We start from the raw sequence: 20,460 nt of genomic DNA, 5'->3' as shown, positions 1-20,460 counted from the left end.
AATAGATTACTTTGCTGGTCCTGAGGATCTCAAACATTAGCTGCAGTCCATCATTCACCAACTCTTCGTTGTAGTCTTCTTCCTTAATGGTGATAAATTCTCGTAAAAGGCTCTGTACCAGTGAATACCGAGACTGATAAAAAGTTGTTCGGAGTGACTCAATCCACACATGAAGCTTCCATGGGATTCCTGGGGACCAGTCAATGTCAAAGTGAGACTGTGACTTAGCTGTCCACACAGTAAAAGTAAAAGCAGTAAGTCCACAAATTATCTTTTGGCATCAAAACAAATGATTGACTCCAGCAGTCACCTGACAATGGTCAATGCCCTTGGGAACCTCACACAGAAAATAGAATGAAGATAATCACCCCATGTTTGCTCGCAGCACTTGAAAATTAGAGACATTCTGCACCTGAATGTGTGTGGGGTGGGCAGTGAAGCATTCTGCATTGATAAATCAAGAATTTTATATTCAGAATTGCAAAGCTGGAAGGGGCTCTTTGCGCATGGTTGCCACTGGCCCACAGTTGTTCTGACAGTACTCCCATCTCTGTCAATTTGCCTGCAGATTCACTCATATGGTTAATGTGCATTTCAGGGCTAGTTACCAAAATGGTAATAAATCTTTCAATGGGCTAGAAGTTGCCAGCATTGCACACAGGGGTGCTGATGCGCTTATCCAAGCTTCAGCTTGTAGAAGAACTGTCAGGGCCCATAAAAGCCCACCTTGAAGGACAGGCAAGATCTTCAAATCCCTTCCTAAAACCGACGAGCTCAAATACACGTAACTGAAATTTTGCATATTCTTATCCTGTGTACTGCTACATACCAGTGGCATAGCTGAATGGAGTGCTGACCCCTTCCCCCCGCTCACCCCTGTGTCCCCTCCAGACATGACTGGAGCTGTGCTCTGTGCATGGCTTTCCTGGCCCCCAGAAGGCCTCTAAAGGCATAAAAACATCACTTACGGTTTCCCCTGTAAAAATGGAAGTGATATTTAGGGCCTCCCAAAGGCCTCAGAACACCCTCTGGACACAATCGGAGCACAGCTCCGGTCACGTTCAGACAGGGTGCAGGGGCAAGAGAGGCGGGGCAAGGCCCCAGTGGCCACAGTATTGTCACCCTCAGAAGAGTGCTGCCCTGGGTCCTGTGACCCACCCACCCCCCAGCTACAAAACTACTACCTATCTTCTGTTTCCCTTATATTGATTTCACAACTGTCAGTGCCTTGGGCAGAGACTTTTCATTCTTCGTAAAGTGCCGTGTATGCAGGTGGTACCATATACAAGATAATTTTTCCTGTATGTTTTTGAGCTGGTTAAATGTACCGTGTATTTAAAAAACTGTTTACAGACTGAAGAATGACTTGTGACAGTGCTTCTATCTCGTAAAGCAGTCAACTACAGGACAGACGTTGTGGCTCTCCAAGCAAGGTGTTGAATAACAAGCATGCCTTACCAAGTACTCGGAGCTCCATGGTGATGTCCACGTAGCCGTGCTCAGCGCTGTAATACATGGCCTCTTGGAAAGCCTTCATTCTGGTTTTACACAGCTTCACCTGGCCCTCATTGGAGCTCCCCTGACTAGAGGTTTCGCTTTCCACACCCTCTGCTAAAATTTCTTCCAGCGAGAGAACATCTCCCTTGGATTGTTGCGGCTGGGTCAGGAGCTTGCGTAAGACATTTCTGCAAAGTGGCAACAAGTAGCGCTATGTGTTAAGCAGTGAAAAAGTTCCAGCAAGTATAAACCTATTTCAGAATATTCTGGTAGTTTGCATTAGTAAACCCTCTCTCTTCAAAAACGAAGGTGTCAAGGTGTCTTTCTGTACCAGCAAGGTAACTGTGGAATTCAGCAGAATTCAACAATTTCAAATTCTTTGTGTACTTGCAAATGTTTTCATTGCACATCCTATTTGGTTTACATACTGTATATGAGATCATGCACATCCATAAGATCCCTGCATTTCCCCCCCTCTCAAGTTTGTATCCCACCCTGCTTTCAATAAGCTTAGAGCCCATGAGCTAATTTTAACAGCAATAAACCAGTGTCTCCCAATGAGTTTCAATGATAGCCCAACATGATTTGCTGTCTGGTGCCACTCAGATCTGCTGCTGCCACATGCACTCCCCCCCCCCCCCCAAAAAAAAAACCTGGGTAGAAGATGGCAATCCAGCCCCTTATATCCTTCATTCCATCCCATGAGAGCCTTTTCAACAAAACTAGAAGTGTGGGACATGCTGGGAGGTCCCAGTGTGCACTGTGCTTCCTGGTTTAATTAAAAGGACCACACGAGGAAGGAGCGAGGTGAATGGATGGAGAAGCAGCTTGCTGCCTGCACAGAAGGCCTGGACAGAGGCAATCCACTTCCTTACACCACTCACCATGCTCCTGCTTCATGTGGTCCCTTTAAACAAACCAGAAAGATGCAGCTCTGTCCATGACAGGCTGGAGTGAGGTGGTGGCAGACCTGAGCTGAAGTCTTTTTGCCACTCCCACTGTTGCTAGCTGTGTGTTGCATCTTCTGTTTTATGGATGGCTGGCCGTGGCTGAATGGATATTTGTCATGGGGGGGGGGGGGTACCAGGAGAAGCAAAACCCATCAGGGGAACAGGAGGAAAAGGGGTGGAAAGTAGAGAAAAGGGGTATACAGACCCCTGGAAGACCAGGGAAGAGCGAGGAACCAGACAAAGAGGGTGAGACTCCTAAGTCTTTGCTGCAAGCAGACCCCTCTCCTCAGGGACAAGGCAGAGGCCTTCTCAGAGCCCAGGTGCATCAACCTTTGAGGAAAGAAAGGGTGGAGCCGGCAGGGAGAAGGGAGGAGGAGATCCCGCGAGATCTGGGTCCCAGGTGTGGGAAGGAAGGGGCAGGGCTAAGAGGTCTGGCTAGAGGGATAAGGAGAAGGGAAGAGACAGTGGAAGGGGGAGGATGCACCTTCCGGAGCTCCCTGGAACAGAGGTTAGGAAGGAGCAGAGAAGGGAGAAAGGAGGTATCTCTAAGAGAGGAGAGGCCTTCCCAACTGAGAGACATTCAGGAGTGGAGAAGAGCCCAATACTCCAGCCCCTGGAGGAAGGGGCTACCCACAGGCTGGGGAAGGGATCCCAGTCCAGAAGATGTCAGGAACAACTCCTGGCTGAGACCAACAACCGTTGAGAACCAAGGGGAAAGGAGGGCCACCACTGGACCCAGCCACTTGCCAAGAGAACCCCAGAGCTCCAGACCTGACCTACGGAGAACAACTCGCACCAGACGGGTGCGGTGAGAACCCGTCTGAGAACTGACAGGTGAGTTTCGTGGTGAGAACTGAAGGGGGGAGATAAAGGCTCTTGGGGCGACGGGCCACTTGGGTCCTGGATTGTGGAGAGTCTGTTATTGAGACTGTACTTGGGGGAACAGGGTTCTTGTGAAGGAACGAGACCACTCCATGAATGTAAAGGCCACAACCAAATTAAAGAAAGTAAGCAAGCCCTCTTTGTTTGCTCCCCGTTCCTCGCGTCGACCCTGGAGAGACTGGGCCGGGCTAGACGAGGCAGGTGAGCCAATACCCCGAGGGGACATGGACATCACAATATTGTAACCCAGGTCATCTTGGTCCAAGTTCCACTATACCACATGAACCACTAAAGATTAACATGACTGCAGTGTGATTTAATCTAAATTACCCCTAGCCGCTGAACTAGTTGTATTCTCGCATTCAGTGATCTAAGTGCACATGTGTGTGTGTGGACCTGGTCCTTCAGCTCCTTCAGAAGTGGAGGTGGGTTGGTGGTGCTTGCTTTCAAAATCACGCAAGATGCAGAATTAGGATTTTTTGGATTATTATTGTTCGTACCATCCTCGCATATTTTCCTAGCAAACTTTTTAAAGTACAGCAATTTTAAAAGCAGGCAAGAACAGGGTAATAGCCAGACTCTTTCAGAGATGCTTCTGTAATCTTTCCCAAAAGAGAAGCTATCCAAGACCCCCAGAGCTCAGACAGGTGTGTTTTTTAGTCTAAGGCTGGTGCCTAGATCTTAGTACTCCTTCATAAGACATGAAACAAAAGGAATGGCATGAAGCAAAGGGTCTTTTGTTGAAGGCTGATCCAAAGGAGAGGTTTACCTATGTCCGTGTGCAGCAGCATGGCTAAAGCAATTCATATCTTCGTGGAGCGATGAGGACATCCCATTAGCTTCCAGCATACTTAGAAGGGGATCTGCTCCCCGGCTCAGGAGCAAACTGACGAGCTCATAGTTGCCTAGAAAAACAATTGACAGGAAAACAATCACTTTATCCTTATATGTACCGTTGAAAAGTGTAAGATATTTATTAATGTATACACTCTTTTTAAAAATGCTGCCCTCCTATAGTGATACTTGGTGTCACCAGATTCTCCTCATCATATCGTTAGACTTCTACATCTATAAGATCTGAATGCTGGGAAGGAGAATGGCCACATATGGCTCTGTCATTCTGATGTCAACCTTGATCTATCTGCCTTTAACCTTCCCCTACAAAACAGAGGAAGAGGGAGTTTGGGCAGGCTGTAAAAGCACCAAAGGAAAGCAGTCCCCGTGTAACAGAGATGCTGAGAAGCCTACACTTCTATTACCCCTTTCACCTGAACATCAAACTTTACCTAACATTAATAGGTGATGACTTAAAGCATTTGTGATAAAAGACGTTTATGTGTTGTGTTGTTTCCACACAACTCAGGGTGCAATCCTAACCAACTTTCCAGCTTCAAGGTAAGGGCAATGCAGCTCCAAGGTAAGGGAACATTCCCTTACCTTGAGGAGGCCTCCATGACTGCCCCAAACTGCAAGATGCAGCTCACACCCCATTGGCAGAGCTATGCCAGTGCTGGAAAGTTGGTTAGGATTTGGGCCTCACTTGCAGTACTTCACAGCAAAGAGTAACCCGAAAGTACAGTTCAGAGTACGCACATTGGAAATCCTGTACACACATTGGGGCATAGGCAGTATCCTGCTGCATGTACAAGATAACCTCTAATCTAGAAAACAGAAATGTAATTTTGAATGTAAGGACACCCAAATTCCATGGATTTTTCCCCTTCAAAGAGAGAGAAAGGATCCTAGAGATTGGCACACCTGCATACACTTGGGTCAGACATTACCTTGTACGTGTAATATGGGGAAATGTGTCCCAATGCCCCGCTGTGATTTTTGATCAGTTACAGTGCGAAGACAATGCCTACTTTACAAAATAGGGTTGGTATATTGTTCCTTCCCACTCCTCTTTGTGCCTTGACACCTTCAAATCAGATTTCAGTACCAACGGATATTGCAGGCAACGGGTCTTAATACAACACCTATCTAAACTTCTGCCTCTTGTTCTGTTGCTCAGGAATTAAAACGCAGTGCTGGTTCAGACTTGCCTGCTGCAGATGCCAGCTGAAGTGGGGTCTCAGCGTAGTTGTCTTCTCCACTATTAACAGCAGAGCCTTCAACATGGGCTCCAGCATCCAGGAGTAACTGCAAAAAGCAGAGTAGGACAAATGGCTCAAAACGTAACAAGAAAGAGAAGAATTTGTAAGTGGGAAGCCCATTTGGTTCATAGCATCCACCCTCTTCTTCTTTGCTGCTGCGCCCTATAGTGGCTTCTTCAAGTTTTATTTATTCTCCCCACCTTGTTGTTCAGTACCTACGATGGCCTTTTTAAAACAGGCACAGATGAACTCTTAGAGACAGACATGGCATATTAAAATGTAATATCAGAGAAGCCATACACCTGTTTCTGAAAGAAGGTGCACCTGTGGGTGGAAGTCTTAAATCATCTCTTCAGTAACTCTGCCTTTTCTTCCTCCCTATATCCATCTGTCAAACTCCCCCACTGAATATATCTGAGATGCAGCTTCTCTCTCCCTTGAAATCTTTCTTCAAAATACACTTTTTCTCTGAAACTTTTCATTTACTCCCTTAACCCTCAACTGCAACCAAGTTTATTTATTCATTGATTGAAAAGATTTTCATCCCACTTTATACAAAGCGTAACTTAAATACATGTTATTTGCTTACATTCATCCCTTGCAACCTTTGACTCTCTCTTCCCTCATACTGTTATCATCTTCCCCAGAGACTGGCAGCTCTTTGGAACAGGACCTGTTTAGTCTTCTTTGCAAGACTTTGTAAAGTACAAGATACATTCAGGCCACGATATAAATAATATTGATTATGGAACTGATTCATCCTCTCTGAAACATATTTTTAAATATCTAAAGATATACGCGTGGCTCCCAAGTCTGCTTTGAAAACTGTTCCCAGCCTGAGGTGCGCAGAAATGTGTTACTCATCAGGCACTGTCCAATAGATGCCTGCATACAGATTTATTGCAGCTGATCATGCTGCTGGCTTTTCCTACTTGAAACACTATAGACATCTGGAAACAGAAACCCAATTAAATTCTCATCAAAACAAGCATGTTGATTTATACTTCTCAATGTTCATCATGTTGCCATGTGCAGGTTTCACAAGTGCCTGAACTGAAAATGTGAAATCTTAAAATTTGTGTCAACGGGATCTGCCACTTACATGTATATTTCAATATGAGAATTGGCCATGTGACTAATACAGGTCACTGGAGATATCTGGAGACTTGAGTTTTCAAAGATTAAATGTTCACAACTGAACAAGACAGAGTAAGTAAACACTCATTGTAGTTAACATAAACATGGCTTTGCAAGCCCAAGGCTTAATTCTTTCTAAGGAGTTCTGGTGAGAAGATTCTCAGTGGTGTCTCTGGGGCAAAAAGCATTTATTATCTAGAGTGTAAATTAAGTGCACCCGAACTCTGCAATACTAAAGAGTGCATGGGCAACATGCCAAGCCTTTGAAGACAAAATCTTGTTTGCATGGGTATTTGCATATATGTATAATTTAGAACTGAATGCACACCATACACAATTGCTTGCTACTCATGTGAACAGAAAGAGCTTATTTCTTTACCCCCAGTTGACAATTTGTAATGTTCATGTAATGCCCGTTTACATTAAGGGGAAAGGCAGCTGTATTGCAAAAACACACAATGTATCAGTGGGCTCTAATTCTGCAAAACTTTTGACCTATAACAGAGGGCATCAAATGTGAACATGACAAAATGTGAACATGACAAGAGGGCACCTGATGTCTTGGAGAGTGACTGCTTCTGCTTTCTCAGACAAATTAAAAACCATTTCAAATGTATGATGACCAGGTTTTGATTATGCAGCCAAGATACACAATACCTTTAGGATCTCCTTAAGCAGCCAATTTAGTTTTGAATATGTAAACCTATTATTTCATGCCTAATGAGTTTATACAAACATTTTCACCCAAGAATCTGTTCATATTTCTTCACAAGAGAATGGTAACTTAAACTTTTCTTATTCAGGGCACAAGCCTAACCAGGTCTACTCAGAAGTAAGTCCTATTTTGTTCAATGGAGCTTACTTTCAGGAAAGTGTGGTTAGGACTGCAGCCTCAGATATCCAAATAGTGGATAATTTTAGAAGTATACTTTGATAGAACTCTGAACTATAAGAAGAGGCCAGAGCAGCATGAATACCATTTTCCAAAAGTATGTATACGTTCTCATATACATACATCTATTAACTAGTTCCTTTTCTCATATTCACATCTAGTAATAGCAATAAGCTTTGCATTTCCAGATGAGTTCATTGACTGCAACAACTAACTTCTTGATCTGATCTTAACATAATTTTCATTCCATTAAGTTTTCAAACTGAACAGGAAACTGCAACGGGCCCATGCAACTTGATAAATATTCAAATAGAGATATAATCATAGGGTTAAAAAATGCAGCATGAACAAATGTTGGATTATATCATATCTACAGTACAGACCAACACTGGTTGATTAGGTTTTCTGTCTTCCTAGAGAATTTGGTGAGGAGAGCTATAGATCTCTATTTGAGATCTTTCTGTTTGAGATAGAGCTATGAATCTCTACTTGATCAGCATCCTTACCAAATGACAATTTCTGGGATACCTCGGGGGACGCCAGACAGCTTGCAGTTGATATAGATTGATAGTGCTGATATGCTCTTAGATGTTCAAAGAAATACAGGTGGGCCCTTTTTATCTGAGGGTTCTGAACCCATGGATTTGACTCAGCACAGGTTCTGAGCCTGCACTGAAGGGCCCGACCCAACCTCCTGGACGTGACCGGAAGCACCTTCTGATTGCATTCGGAACTCAGAAAGCCCCCTCAAAATCGGAAGTGCCTCTAGACGGCTTTCTGAGGCCTGGAGAGGTTACATGTGGCATCTTTGGGCCTCAGAACACGACCTGAAGGCCTTTCTGGTCATGTCTGGAGGTTCTCTGTGATCCGGACCAGCTGATTCCTTTATCCGCGGGTTTCAGTATCTGCAGAGGGTGCAGGGTCGGGTCTCCCGTGGATAACGAGGGTCAAATGTAAATTTTGGAGCCTCCATGTCTTGGCTCCCATTTCATTCATGCACCACAGCATTTCAAACTGTGTGTTGAAGATCTATGACTTTTGTCTTTTGCTTACTTGAACTACAGAGATGTGTCCATGCAACACAGCAAAAGTGAGTGCAGTCCAGTGCCGGCTATCAGGATGAACGGATGGGTATCGGGAAGAACTGCCAGGGACCTAGGAACATTGAAAGAACGTTTAGGCATTGCCATTTTTCTCCTTCTCTTTCTTTTCTTCAGCTATGACTGTGAGTGGCACATCCCTGGTAAATTGCAGCCCCTGGGAGCGGAAGACTGACATGACTCGGAGAGTACTGCCAACACCAATCAGTGTATTCAATCCCTTGGGTGTCTCTAATGCATCTACTGGTTTCCTTCAGAGGCCGCTTGTGAAGAGGGCAAACATTTATGCCCTCGACTTCCCCATTACCATGCCAGCGCTAATTACTATCTCATCTGTGGCAAGCTCCGAGGGTGTTTTAAAGTTTATTGCTGTAGAATCCATAAAAGCTTTTTTTTTTAGAGTCGTCATCTCTCTGACCATTGGTATTTATGATCCAAAAAACAAAGAGTCATCTTATCTCTGGGGCATATTTAATAATAGTTCCTGTTAACTGAAAGTCTGAGCGGTATCTTTGGACCTGGTATCTACTTACTGGTATATCTAGATTTGCTCCCGCATCAATCAGCATCTGAACCATGGCTTCATCTCCAGCAGCACAAGCATACATGAGTGGAGTCACCCCCTTTCAAGAACAAAAATTATGGCCAGTTAAAAATATGTCCAACAACAGAGCCCATCAAAGTGACTGTGGGTTCGCGTCTAATACTTATAGAAAATATTTTGTGTACATAGCTTGTGTCTGCCCTTTTATTCACACACTTTATCTGCATTCTTCTTGTCTAACATACATTGTGCACAATGCAGACAAAGTTAAGCAGTTTGAAGTCCTGTTTTATTTCAGAATGTATGTGTGTGTGTGGAGGGGGATTGTTTAAACATGCACTCACCTGTCTCATTGAAACCAATGAGATAACACCTTAATTTTGACTGACCCATGCCCAATATATCTATTTGTGCCTACATTTGTGAGTGATGTCTGTTCATACAAAGTGAGCATGCTGGTTTTGTATTCCAAGTCACTGAATTGGAAAAGAAACACACTAGAGAATAACCTAAATTAAGCATACCAGAAATAACAAGATTATTGAAAGATTTATATGGCCTGTGGATGTGTTTTCGTCTCGAAGGCCCTTCTGAAGCCCACAGAGGCAGCGGGTGGACACCTCTGCAGGCTTTAGAAAACTCTTCAGAGGTGACCAGAGCACTGCTTAGTCACTTTTGGAGAGTTCAGGTGGGGCTGAGTTTGGCCCAACACGGGTCCAGGGGTTGGCTTGCCAGAAACATTTGATTCATTAGTGTGGAAACCATGCTGGACTAAGTGAACCTTTGATTTGGTGCCATGGGTCTCCTCTTGGGTACTTGTGGTTCCTGCTGTGTTGCACCTTGCAAAATTTTAAATGGCTCGGTCCATTCGTGCACTCTTATCACATTTTCCTTTGGGACCTAGTCTCTGCAATTGGATGGCAGTAAGCAGCAATAAGGAGGATGTAAGTAGCTCTAGATGTCTCATCAAAGATACTAAATTGGTGGAAGAAAAGGATCCCCTGATACTCTGGAACCCAAGAAGTCCACCCTGCAAAAAGCAAGCTTTTTGCTTTTTTTTTTTTTTTTTAAATGACCCTTTTGGAAAAATATCCTGTTCTACAGCCTGTTCTACAGCTTCAGAAGGCCATGTCTGAAGCCATTCCAATATTTGCTTTGTACGCTGTTGCAACTATCATCCTGTGATTAATTCATTCTCTAGTTTTAGATGAGCAATTTTTCAGCATCTTTGGCATACCTGATCATCCATCGTATTCACCCCTTCTGGTCCCAATGATTCGATAGCCTGGTTGATCAAATCCGTCCTTCCACAGTTCAGCATTCGAAACCCTAGGTCCTGCTGGAATTTTTCGGTGGCAGCCTTAGCATCCATTCTCCGGAAAGAACTAAAACAACACTCAGGTCTGTTGAGGACATAGTAAAAAAAACAAAAAACAACAACTATAATTTTAAGAATAAAATATGATTATATGTTACAATCTTGCATTTATTTATTTATTTGCACATTTATACCCTGCTTTATCAGGGCATTCAATATGTCCTGCTTTTGTGTTTAGTTATGCTTTGGTAAGGGAGACACTGGGGTTCTGAAAGACAGAGCTGATGCTGCTCAGCATTGCTTTTTCTTTCTCTTCACAGTAACGAGTTTGAGGGCTGGTCTACACAAGTAGTAGAATGACATGACCTGAAGTGATAAGAATGGACTGCAGCACTTTGGATTGCAGAAGGTGGAAAAATCATATTTTAAAATGATCCCCTATGTTAAAAAAAAAAAAAGAAGTCCTACAATTAGAAAACCAGCTGATCAGACCGGAGGCTTTTATTTTGAAGCGTTATTTTCAACAAGTATTTGAGTTTTATTTTTACATAGGGAGCATTAAAAAAATGTCACTTGCTCACCTGCAGTATGAAATGGTACTTTCTAAGTTTACCTCTTCAAGAGTCTACTATTTCATTTCACCATGTGTCTAGGCCAGGCTGGATGTGATGTTTCCCTTACATGGACAGACTGCACATTCCTTTGAAACATTTGTTTAGATGTGCAAATAGATTCCTTTAAAATAAATTAATGGGTCTTGTCATTAATGGGGGGGGGGATTTCCATTAAGTTCTCTGAGCTCCCATGGCCCTAAACAGATTTGTATATAGTGCTTGTTTTTCTTTTACTGCATATTCTGCCATCACCTTTTTTTCTTGACTATCAGAGGATGTTTGTAAAGTTGCCTGGAGTTTGGGAAGTGGCATGGAGAAATGCTGTCAGGAAGAGGGGATTTGGAAATGCCATTGCGTGAACGCTTAAAAACTCCCAAACTTCCTATAGAAATTATAGATATTTGTTTCATAAATTGTAGCAGTATACTAAATAAATTAACTTTTTTTTGGGGGGGGAGAGTCTGATTCTAGAAGATAGAACTTTCATAGAGACTTCTGAACAATTCATTTATAGTTCAATTATGCAGAAGAAGAAAATGCTTATATTTTTCCCCAGTATATTTCATGCAGCAATCTTAATGTTTAAGAAAAAAATTAACCTTTAAAACACCTTTTCATTTATGCTTATGAGGAATATTAAAACTCTTAATAAATTTACAAATTGAGATACTGGATCAGCAATTTTCAACCACTGTGCTATGGCACATTGATGTACCACAAGACTTTGGGGGAGATAATATATTAGTAGGGCCATTGGGGGATGTAAGCCCTTGGCCGGCAGTGTGGTGTGCCTTATCAATTATAAAAAAAATGATGGTGTGCCTTGACAATTTAAGTGCCTTGTCAGTGTGCCACAAGATGAAAAAGGTTGAAAATTGTTGCATTAGGGGATATTTAATCATTTATTCAAAGTACCATGGTTTTGATAGAAAGATATGAGATTGATTTTTTCCATTGCACTTGAGATACTTAAAAGAGATTAATAATACTGCAAAAGTGAACAGTAATAAATGGTTAAATTAATGTCATAATAAAAATCTGTCTACTAATATTGAATACTCTGAGTGGCTAATCTAAGATCGGTGTGCCAGCTATATGCTACCAGGAGTATTGCCAATGACCGTAGAACATGAGTGGAATACAGATGACATAGCTGTACTATGAATTTATATATGGTCTGTAGGGGAAAGAACATGCTCTGCCCTATTTAGAAAAAGTGAATTTCTAAATTTTTTTAGCTTTTTTTTTTAGCTTTTTAATAATTGTAAATTGTTTTTAACTGTTTTTCATGTTGTATTTTTAAATTGTTTGTTAGCCGCCTTGTGTGTCCGTTGGGCAAAAAGGTGGGGTACAAATTAATAATAATAATAATAATAATAATAATAATAATAATAATAATAATAATATTATTATTATTATTATTATTATTATTATTATTATTATTATTATTATTATTATTATTATTATTAATGGGCAAGTTTACTAAGAAGTGAATCTCATTATATTCAATGGACCTTAGTTCCAAGTAAGTGTGCATCGGATTGTGGCCTAACAGCCCAATCCTAGGCATATCTATTCAGAAGCAAGTCCCATTATAACCAATGGGACTTGCTCCCAGGTAAGTCCGGATAGGATTGCAGCCTCAGCCTCTTACCTCCATGTTATCCCAGGTATCCAGAATAGCAAACATAACATTTGAATTCAAAAAAACATGTCTGTATGCATGTACATTATTGTGTGTGGTGACTGCACAAAAGTCTATGTTGATGTATATATGGTGTACATGCACTGGGACCCCATTGCCAACTACACTGTGGCAATTCCCCTTTGTTCCCCCTACAAAAGAGGCCTATGCAATCACCACATGCAATGCTCTACAGTCAAGCTGAATGCTGTAGAGGTTTGGTCATGTTTTAAGTGACCCACAGTGGCAAAGGATGATCTTGAATTTTAGGAATTGGCACACATACATGTGGGAAATTCTGCCCAAGTGATCCTTTTAACACAAACTGCCTTTGCAACCTTGTGCAAATCACTGTTCTTGCACATACACAAAATTCATCAAAGTTGACAGCCTTCACAGGAGTGCTCAGTGATTAAATAGTCTTGTTTTGGACTGAATGTTAGAGGTCCACCACATACTTTAGCTGCCGGGGTTCACAGTCCAGTCCAGGTAAGAGCAGTCTAGCAGTCTGCCTTATATCATTGCTATCCACTGTTAAGCTGCGCCGGTGCTCTGCATAGGTTATAGCTACCCGCATCCATTCCATCAGTGGAGGAAGAAGCATGAAGGGCCTGTGGAAAGAAATGAAGGATCCAGAATAGTAACACTGTATGGGAGGAACATTTCCAGGTTCTTAGAAAGGAAAGTTGGGAATTTTATTTCAGTCAAAAGCTTCTTTTTGAAACAAACAAAACAACTTGGTGTCAAACCGATGAATTAGCTTCCAACATCAGTGGGAATTACTTCTGAGTAAGTGTGTTTAGACTTGGAGCACCTGTCTCTTTAATGCAGAGCAGCTGCTGGGGTGTTCTGCAGACAGGAAAAACTGCATTTGAGACAAATGATTTTGCTGCTGCTGAAGATACAAGCAATCCATACAGATCCTAACATTCATTAGCAATGCAGGGGGGACCCCTGTATCTGTGGATTCAGTTATCCGCGAATTGGGTCTGTGGCCCCCCCCCCCCCGTGCATGCCACCTCGGGAGCTGAGGGGAGCTCCTGAATATGCAATGCAACATACAGTAGCTTGCCTGTATCTGCAGGGCCTGTATCTGCGGTTTCACTTATCCATGGTTCACAAATTCCCCCGATCATGCAAATAACATCTATCTCTGATTGCAGTCCTCCTGTTGCTGTCTCCTGTGTCCTGCTGCCGCTGTGCTGTCTGCAAATGCTAACGGGAAGTGGGTTGTATTGTTTTCAGCGCTCCAACCCACTTCCTATTAGTGCTTCCTGTTAGCATTTGCATCATATAGTGCTTTCCAAGTGTGCAAAGCATGTCATAAGTATTATCTTGATGCAACCCTTGCAGCAACCTTGTGGGCACGTGTGGGTATTATTGATCTCTGGGGAGCTTGGATGTGTGTGGCTTGCCCAGTGTGTGGCTTGCCCGAGGGAGTTCACAGCAGAGGCAGATTTGAACTAATCAGGGAGGTTCTAATTCATAGCTCTGTCTCTTATCCACTCTACTACACCCCTCCCCCAAGGCTAATAAAACTGCTATGTTACTTTATGGAGTCCAGACAGTACACATGGGAGAAAGTGATGGGATGAGCTCTGGGACACCATGGGAATAGGTGCTAAACCTGCATTTCGTCTCCTATTAACTCAATCACTGAGAATCAAGCCAGCTTCTACCTGCATAGCCTTCATCTTGGGTTCTATTTCTTGAACGCACTAAAATGGGATGGAGTGATGGAGTACTTGCATATATAGTAATTAGTGTAAGTAGCACTACAATTTCTCACATACCACAGCACTTACTCAGAACTAGAAATACCAACAAAAATGTGTTTGGTTCCACCACAAACATTGCAGCTGCCCCAACTGAGAGGTTTTCAAATGCTAAGTATAATTGAACAAACAAATTTCTAAATCCAATCTGGTCTTTTTATGCCAGAAAAATGTGCTTCTCTTTTGAACTACTGAATGGAGGCTAAGAAGATTCTTTCTTCTTTTGAAAGTTCAGATGGGGAAAAAAAAAAACCACAGATGTGACAGAAGGCTATAAAACAATCTGGGTATTAAGCAAAGCAGCGGAAATCATGAAAGGCATTTTCAGAAAGATGCTATGGGAGGGGGAGGAAGAGTTGTGAAGACAAATCCTGTTAGGAATAATTACAAATAATAAGATTTGTGAGTGAACTCCCTTTGCCAGGAATCCACCATGTACACTTTCAACTCTGCTCAGCAAAAGTGTAACATCTGTTTTCATTTTGCCACTACCAAGGTGTGTTTTGCATTGACCACTTTGGTCTATTAAAAGCAGAGAAGGGATGGGGAAACACCATTCCTCCATGTTCATTTTTTTCCTCCGGTATTTAGCTACACTCCTCCCTCTTTATCAGTACTTTTGCTATACAGGGTTTCAGTTACCCATATGGCACATATCATGACCATCTCTCTTTATACATACTAAGATTCTTGATACAAGGTCTGGAAATGGTGTGGGGGGTGGGTGGGGGGAGGACCAAGTCTCTCATGGAGGCAAAGTCTAAATCTCATTTTACCCAATGGGTACACCTTCTCTCCACTTTGACTTCAAAGGGACAAATTTGCCTCACGTGCCCAAGAAGGAGTTCCAGGAGGTTGCACTGAATTTTCGATTTCTCCCCCTGGTAGGACAGTGGTCCAGAAATGCCCCCTTTCTTGGATGTGATCTTGTGGGCTTTAGGAGAAGTGCTCATCAGAACCCTTGGAAGACTGAGCATGACTGGGGAAGAGGTGCTCCATGTGTGAGACATACTGCCTGATGGGTAGCGCATACCCAGGTTTTCAAGGCATGTGCATTACATGCTTCCTTTTAGTGTATCTCTTTTCTGTTTCTACTGTGAATATGCGTTCTAAAGGACAGAAGAAGATGAAAAAACTCATGGGAAAAACTGGTGAAATATAAGAGAATTGCTCAGTTTGCAACTAAAGTCTGCAACTAAAACTCAGTATGTGATGCTAGAACTTCTGAAACATTTCTATTGATTTTATTGATAAAACACTTTATCAATGCTGCATAAGTTATTAAATGGTATTTATTCTATATTACTGTGTCATGCAACTTATGGTAGGAGGCATTTAATTTGGGGGTGAACCTGGAACAGTGTTGGAACAAGTTAGAATGTATCCCATTGAAATCAATGTAAGAATTGTACTCATTATCCAGATTGTCACTGTAAGGGCTGTTTTCAGGAAAGGACTTGGTACATATAACGAGGGAAATACGTATCAGCAAATTCGCTTATCCGCGAGGGGTAGAATTGCCACCTACCACTCGTTATCTGCAACTTTGTTCTCATTATCTACAACTTTGTTCTCTTTATTTGCAGCAATAGTGGCTCCTTTGCCCCCCCCCCATTTGTACACCAGTGGTTTTCTAGGGGGGAAAGCATGCACAGGGACTATACTGCTCCTGACTTTTTCTCCCAAGGAAAGTGACTTGTGCTCTCTCTCTCCCCCCTCTCTCTCTGAGAGAGAGAGAGAGATTTCAGCTAGGAACACTCTGAGCCAATTTCCTCCCACACCCCTATGGACATGGAAATCCAACCCACACCAAGTGTAGCCTGGCCTCAGTTACGGCATACAAAGTGTACAGAACTGAGATAGCCTTGTATGTGACTGAAACAGGGCCTGCCCTAGTTATATGAAAATACCTAAGGGAAAGTATTCTCTGTGCCAGACTTACCAGTTCTTAATAGCTGATAATTGCCAATACCTCACTTGCAGTGTATAAATAAATAAATAAATAAATAAATAAGACAAGCAATCCCCACCCTCCACATTCAGAAGACAGAGGGCAGTAAGAACTTGGCTCCTTAGGTTATCCCCACTGAAGTTAGTTCATGCTAAAGGATCATGACCACTTTGACCCCCTAGCAATGCAGTTAAGGAGCTATGGTTCTGCTGTCCCCTGTCCTGGGTGAGCTTTTTAAAAAGTTTGATGGAACTGGTGTACTGTAGAGGCTCACCACCAGTGTCTGATTCAAAATAATTGTCCCACAACTCTTTGTCATCATCCTAGAGACAGAAGTTAATTTTTCTAAGACCGCAGTCCTATGCACTTTTGCATGGGTGTGAGCCCCACTGAACACAGCGGGTCTTGCTTCTGAATGAATACATAGGAGTGGATTATAACTGAGGTAATTAAAGGTCATTCCCATGTGTGAAGAACTAGTGAACTGGATTTTGTTGCAATAAACAGCAGAGGCAGCTCAGTCAGCTAGAAGGAAAAAAGGCCATTGAATCAACACCAGAAATAACACTTACTGAGTGGAAATTACAATGCTGTAAAAGTTGTCAGATGCCAGAACTGCAAACAGCAGCTTGTGTGTGGCAGCAGAACCTGAATAAGAAGCATTGATGGCTGGGAAGAACTGACTGGAGTGAAAGAAATCTCACTGATTTGAGGAGAGTTTGTTCATCCTCTGCCTAAGAATGTAAAAACAGAGAATGTAAAAGCTTTTCTTCTCTTTAGGCTGTGTACAGATTAGCCCGTAATGATCAAAGGGGCACGTCTGGTCCAGACAATTTCATTCATAAGAGAAAAAAACACTCATTTGCTAAAATTAACCAAATCAACACAAAGTCAGGCAAGCTTTTGTGTTCTCCAGAATTCATCATTATCCTAGATGCAAACCAAAGCGCGCGCACGCGCGCGCGCACACACACACACACACACACACACACACACACACACACACACACACACGAGGGGGTGGGAATGGCCTGGGGGGGCAAAATACTAAGTTTCTTCATGCGCCTGGACTCTGCTGTAAACCGGCATCTCCCCCTCGCCTTCAGGGCCAGTTGCGGCTGCAAAATCTTCTGCTTTTGCAGCCGCAACTGGCTCTGAAAGTGGGAGGGTGCCACACCAGTGGCCAGGTGCCTAAAGGAACTTAACGTTTTGCCCCCCCCTCCAGGAAAGCCAGTGATGTCGAGCCCCTGAATTCTACAGTTTTTAACTGTCCCAAAATGAAATGTAGGAGAAATTATGCAGGCCCCATGTGGGTTAGCCTAAACAGGAGCCATATAGGATCTCAGCTTGCACCCAGGGCTTCTGGAAAGAAAAGACAATGGGCCCAATCCTATGCTACTTTTTAGCATCAATGCAGCCATCCTGAAGGGGCATGTGCTGCAGACTGTGGAAGGGGGGGGGCACTCCTGGAGGACTCCTCAAGGTAAGGGAACATACCTTGTTCCCTTACCTCAGAACTGCACTGGTGCTGGAAAGTTGGATAGGATTGGGCTCAATAGTGGCTATTCCCCCACTTTTACAACAGTTACTCTGTTCTATTTCTCAGTACTAGCTGAAGCAGACAGTTACAAACAGCAGACTTTGAGGGTTCAACCTCATGTCTTCTCCCCCCCTCCCCGCTTTACTTAAATCCAGCCAATGAAGAATTTTGGAGAACTCAAAAGTTTACTTAAGATCATTTTGCATTTATTTGGTTGCTCCTAATAAATGTATTAACTGGTATTTTTATAACGTTTATTTTCTAACAAGCAGAGCTTCCTTTTTAATATTTTGGAAACATTTAAAAAATCTTGAAGGGACTGAAAAAGAAGAACATAGACTGATTTAAAAAAAAAACACACACAGATGCTAAGGGCCCGATCCTATCCAACTTTCCAGTGCTGATGCAGCCACAATGCAGCCTTGAGGTAAGGGAACTAATGGTCCCTTACCTTGAGGAGGTCTCTGTGACTGCCTCTCCACCACAGGATGCAGCACATGGCCCATAGGCACTGCTACATCAGTGCTGCAAAGCTGGGATAGGATTTGGCCCTAAAAAAAGAAGGAATTATTCCTGAAACGATGAGACATTGCTGTGCGTGATAAATACACATCTATAGAAATCTCGGTAAGTGGATGGTCACATGTCCTTTGCCTACTGAAAAAAAGACTCATGAAAATATCAAAACACAGGTCTGGGTATGAAAGGCTGTTTGAAGTGCTACAGAAACTGCAAACCTAGTTTAACCAGAGACATTAGCGATGAGAGAGAAAATATGAATATTTTTTACGCAGGCAATGACAGCTCTACAGTACTGCTTCCAAGTCTCAAAAAAGTTATACTCTCTATAATATATAAATTTTTGATTCTGCAACTCTCTTTTAAACCATTTCTGCCCAACGTTGCATATACACAACACATATACACATGTAAAATATGCACACCTGTGGGCTGGGCAGAAAGGGTTTAATCTGAAAAGACATGTCCTATACCATCTCAAGGTCTGAGAAAGTTGAGCTACCTGATATGGAAAGCTATCTGATAAGAAGAGGATCCAGATGGTTTTCATTTGTTCTGTTACTTCTTAGGACTCAAGAAGTACACCATTACATTATGTTATTATTCAGATAATGGGTTTTATTCAGAAAGGCTGAAACATGCTTAAATTGTTCAGGTGCATTGGGAGCATGGAAAATGTAGTTTCCACAATTCATGGTATCAATAAATGCTATCATGCATGTGTGCAGGAACATCCAGCCTGAATTCTGAGGCCCGCATGTACCACAAACCCTGCTTGCTGCCCCTCTCATCAGTAATTTTGAAAATGGGGGCAGTGGAGCACCATAGCTAGTACCATAAATGTGGAACATCACCACTGATATTATCATACATACTAGTTATTTTTCACATTTACAACAAACAGGATTTATTACCATCAATTATTTACCTGGACTAATATACTATTGACTTTCACTTTCAATCAATACTCCTGTTGAGTTGAGCATAAAGAAATGGTGTCACGTTTGCAGATATATTTCGTTCTTTAAATAGAAAAGTTTGCCAATATCCTTTGCCCATTTAGCCATATAATTCCATTTTGCACTTTAAGAGTACTTCTGTATCTTCAGAAGCATATGCTTTCATCTTTACATGTTTAAAAACAATCCATTTTTCAAAATCCATCACTTCCCTTAATTGGATGTTCTAACTTTTCAGTTTGAAGAAAAAAAGAGAGATTTTATTGGCAGATGTTCAAATATCATTTTACAGTTTTCAAACGTTTTCAAGAGCATAACCTATCCGTAAGTTTTTTAGCTTAGACATGAAATTTCTATTTGGCCTTTGTTTTCCTTTTTGTAAGCTACAGGTACCATCCATATCTTCAGGAGATAAGTTCTGCTGCCTGTCCACGCCCTGTGGATATGGCAACCTTGGATTTGGGGGGCACCTCCTTCTTCGGTCAATGACATATATGCTTACAAGATCTCATTTGAAACTGTTCTCTGAAAAAAATATTCTAAAAATGCTGGCCATTCTATAAAACACACACAGAGCCACTCGCTCACTTAATTTTCATAAATGCTTCACATGTTTACTTATTCATATTTCTGGGGGAAGCTGAAGTTAGCATGTTCAGCGTCCTCACTGAAACTGTCTTCCATTCAGGCATTGACCAGCCCGAGCCCTCTTAGCTTAAGCAACCGTTGCTACATCATGTGTCTTCAGCACCATGAGATGCTAAATGTCAGCATGTGACATTTCAAACACTGGTGCCAAATCCCGATTGAGCTTTATAATGTCATAGGCATGTTCAACAGCATACATGCCTTTACAGCATTGCAAACAGTGTGATATTGGCAGCCATTTCAGTGACATCACTGCATATGGTGGTGATAGTGACCCTGGCATGCTGCCTCAGAGGGCAAACTGTGCTGAGGCAGATAACCTGTCATAGGAGGCTGGTGACAGGTGGGGCAGGG

General features: G+C 42.4%; 1 protein-coding gene across 1 annotated transcript in view; it reads right to left on the bottom strand.

Annotated features, from left to right (window-relative positions):
• Nucleotides 1–20,460, bottom strand: part of ABTB2 (ankyrin repeat and BTB domain containing 2) — a 171,078-nt gene that overhangs the window by 9,796 nt on the left and 140,822 nt on the right. The window contains exons 4-11 of the mRNA XM_066630975.1: nucleotides 13,173–13,325; nucleotides 10,336–10,501; nucleotides 9,088–9,177; nucleotides 8,508–8,609; nucleotides 5,375–5,471; nucleotides 4,099–4,234; nucleotides 1,459–1,685; nucleotides 11–189 (exon numbers count right to left, since the gene is read on the bottom strand). Of these exons, the coding sequence (XP_066487072.1) occupies nucleotides 11–189; nucleotides 1,459–1,685; nucleotides 4,099–4,234; nucleotides 5,375–5,471; nucleotides 8,508–8,609; nucleotides 9,088–9,177; nucleotides 10,336–10,501; nucleotides 13,173–13,325 (1,150 nt within the window). The remainder of the gene's footprint in view (nucleotides 1–10; nucleotides 190–1,458; nucleotides 1,686–4,098; nucleotides 4,235–5,374; nucleotides 5,472–8,507; nucleotides 8,610–9,087; nucleotides 9,178–10,335; nucleotides 10,502–13,172; nucleotides 13,326–20,460) is intronic.

The sequence above is a fragment of the Tiliqua scincoides genome, chromosome 1 (genome assembly GCF_035046505.1).
Source record: "Tiliqua scincoides isolate rTilSci1 chromosome 1, rTilSci1.hap2, whole genome shotgun sequence".
Taxonomy (NCBI): Eukaryota; Metazoa; Chordata; class Lepidosauria; order Squamata; family Scincidae; genus Tiliqua; species Tiliqua scincoides.
The sequence above is the reverse complement of the archived record's forward strand: the minus strand, read 5'-3'. Positions and strand labels throughout refer to the sequence as shown.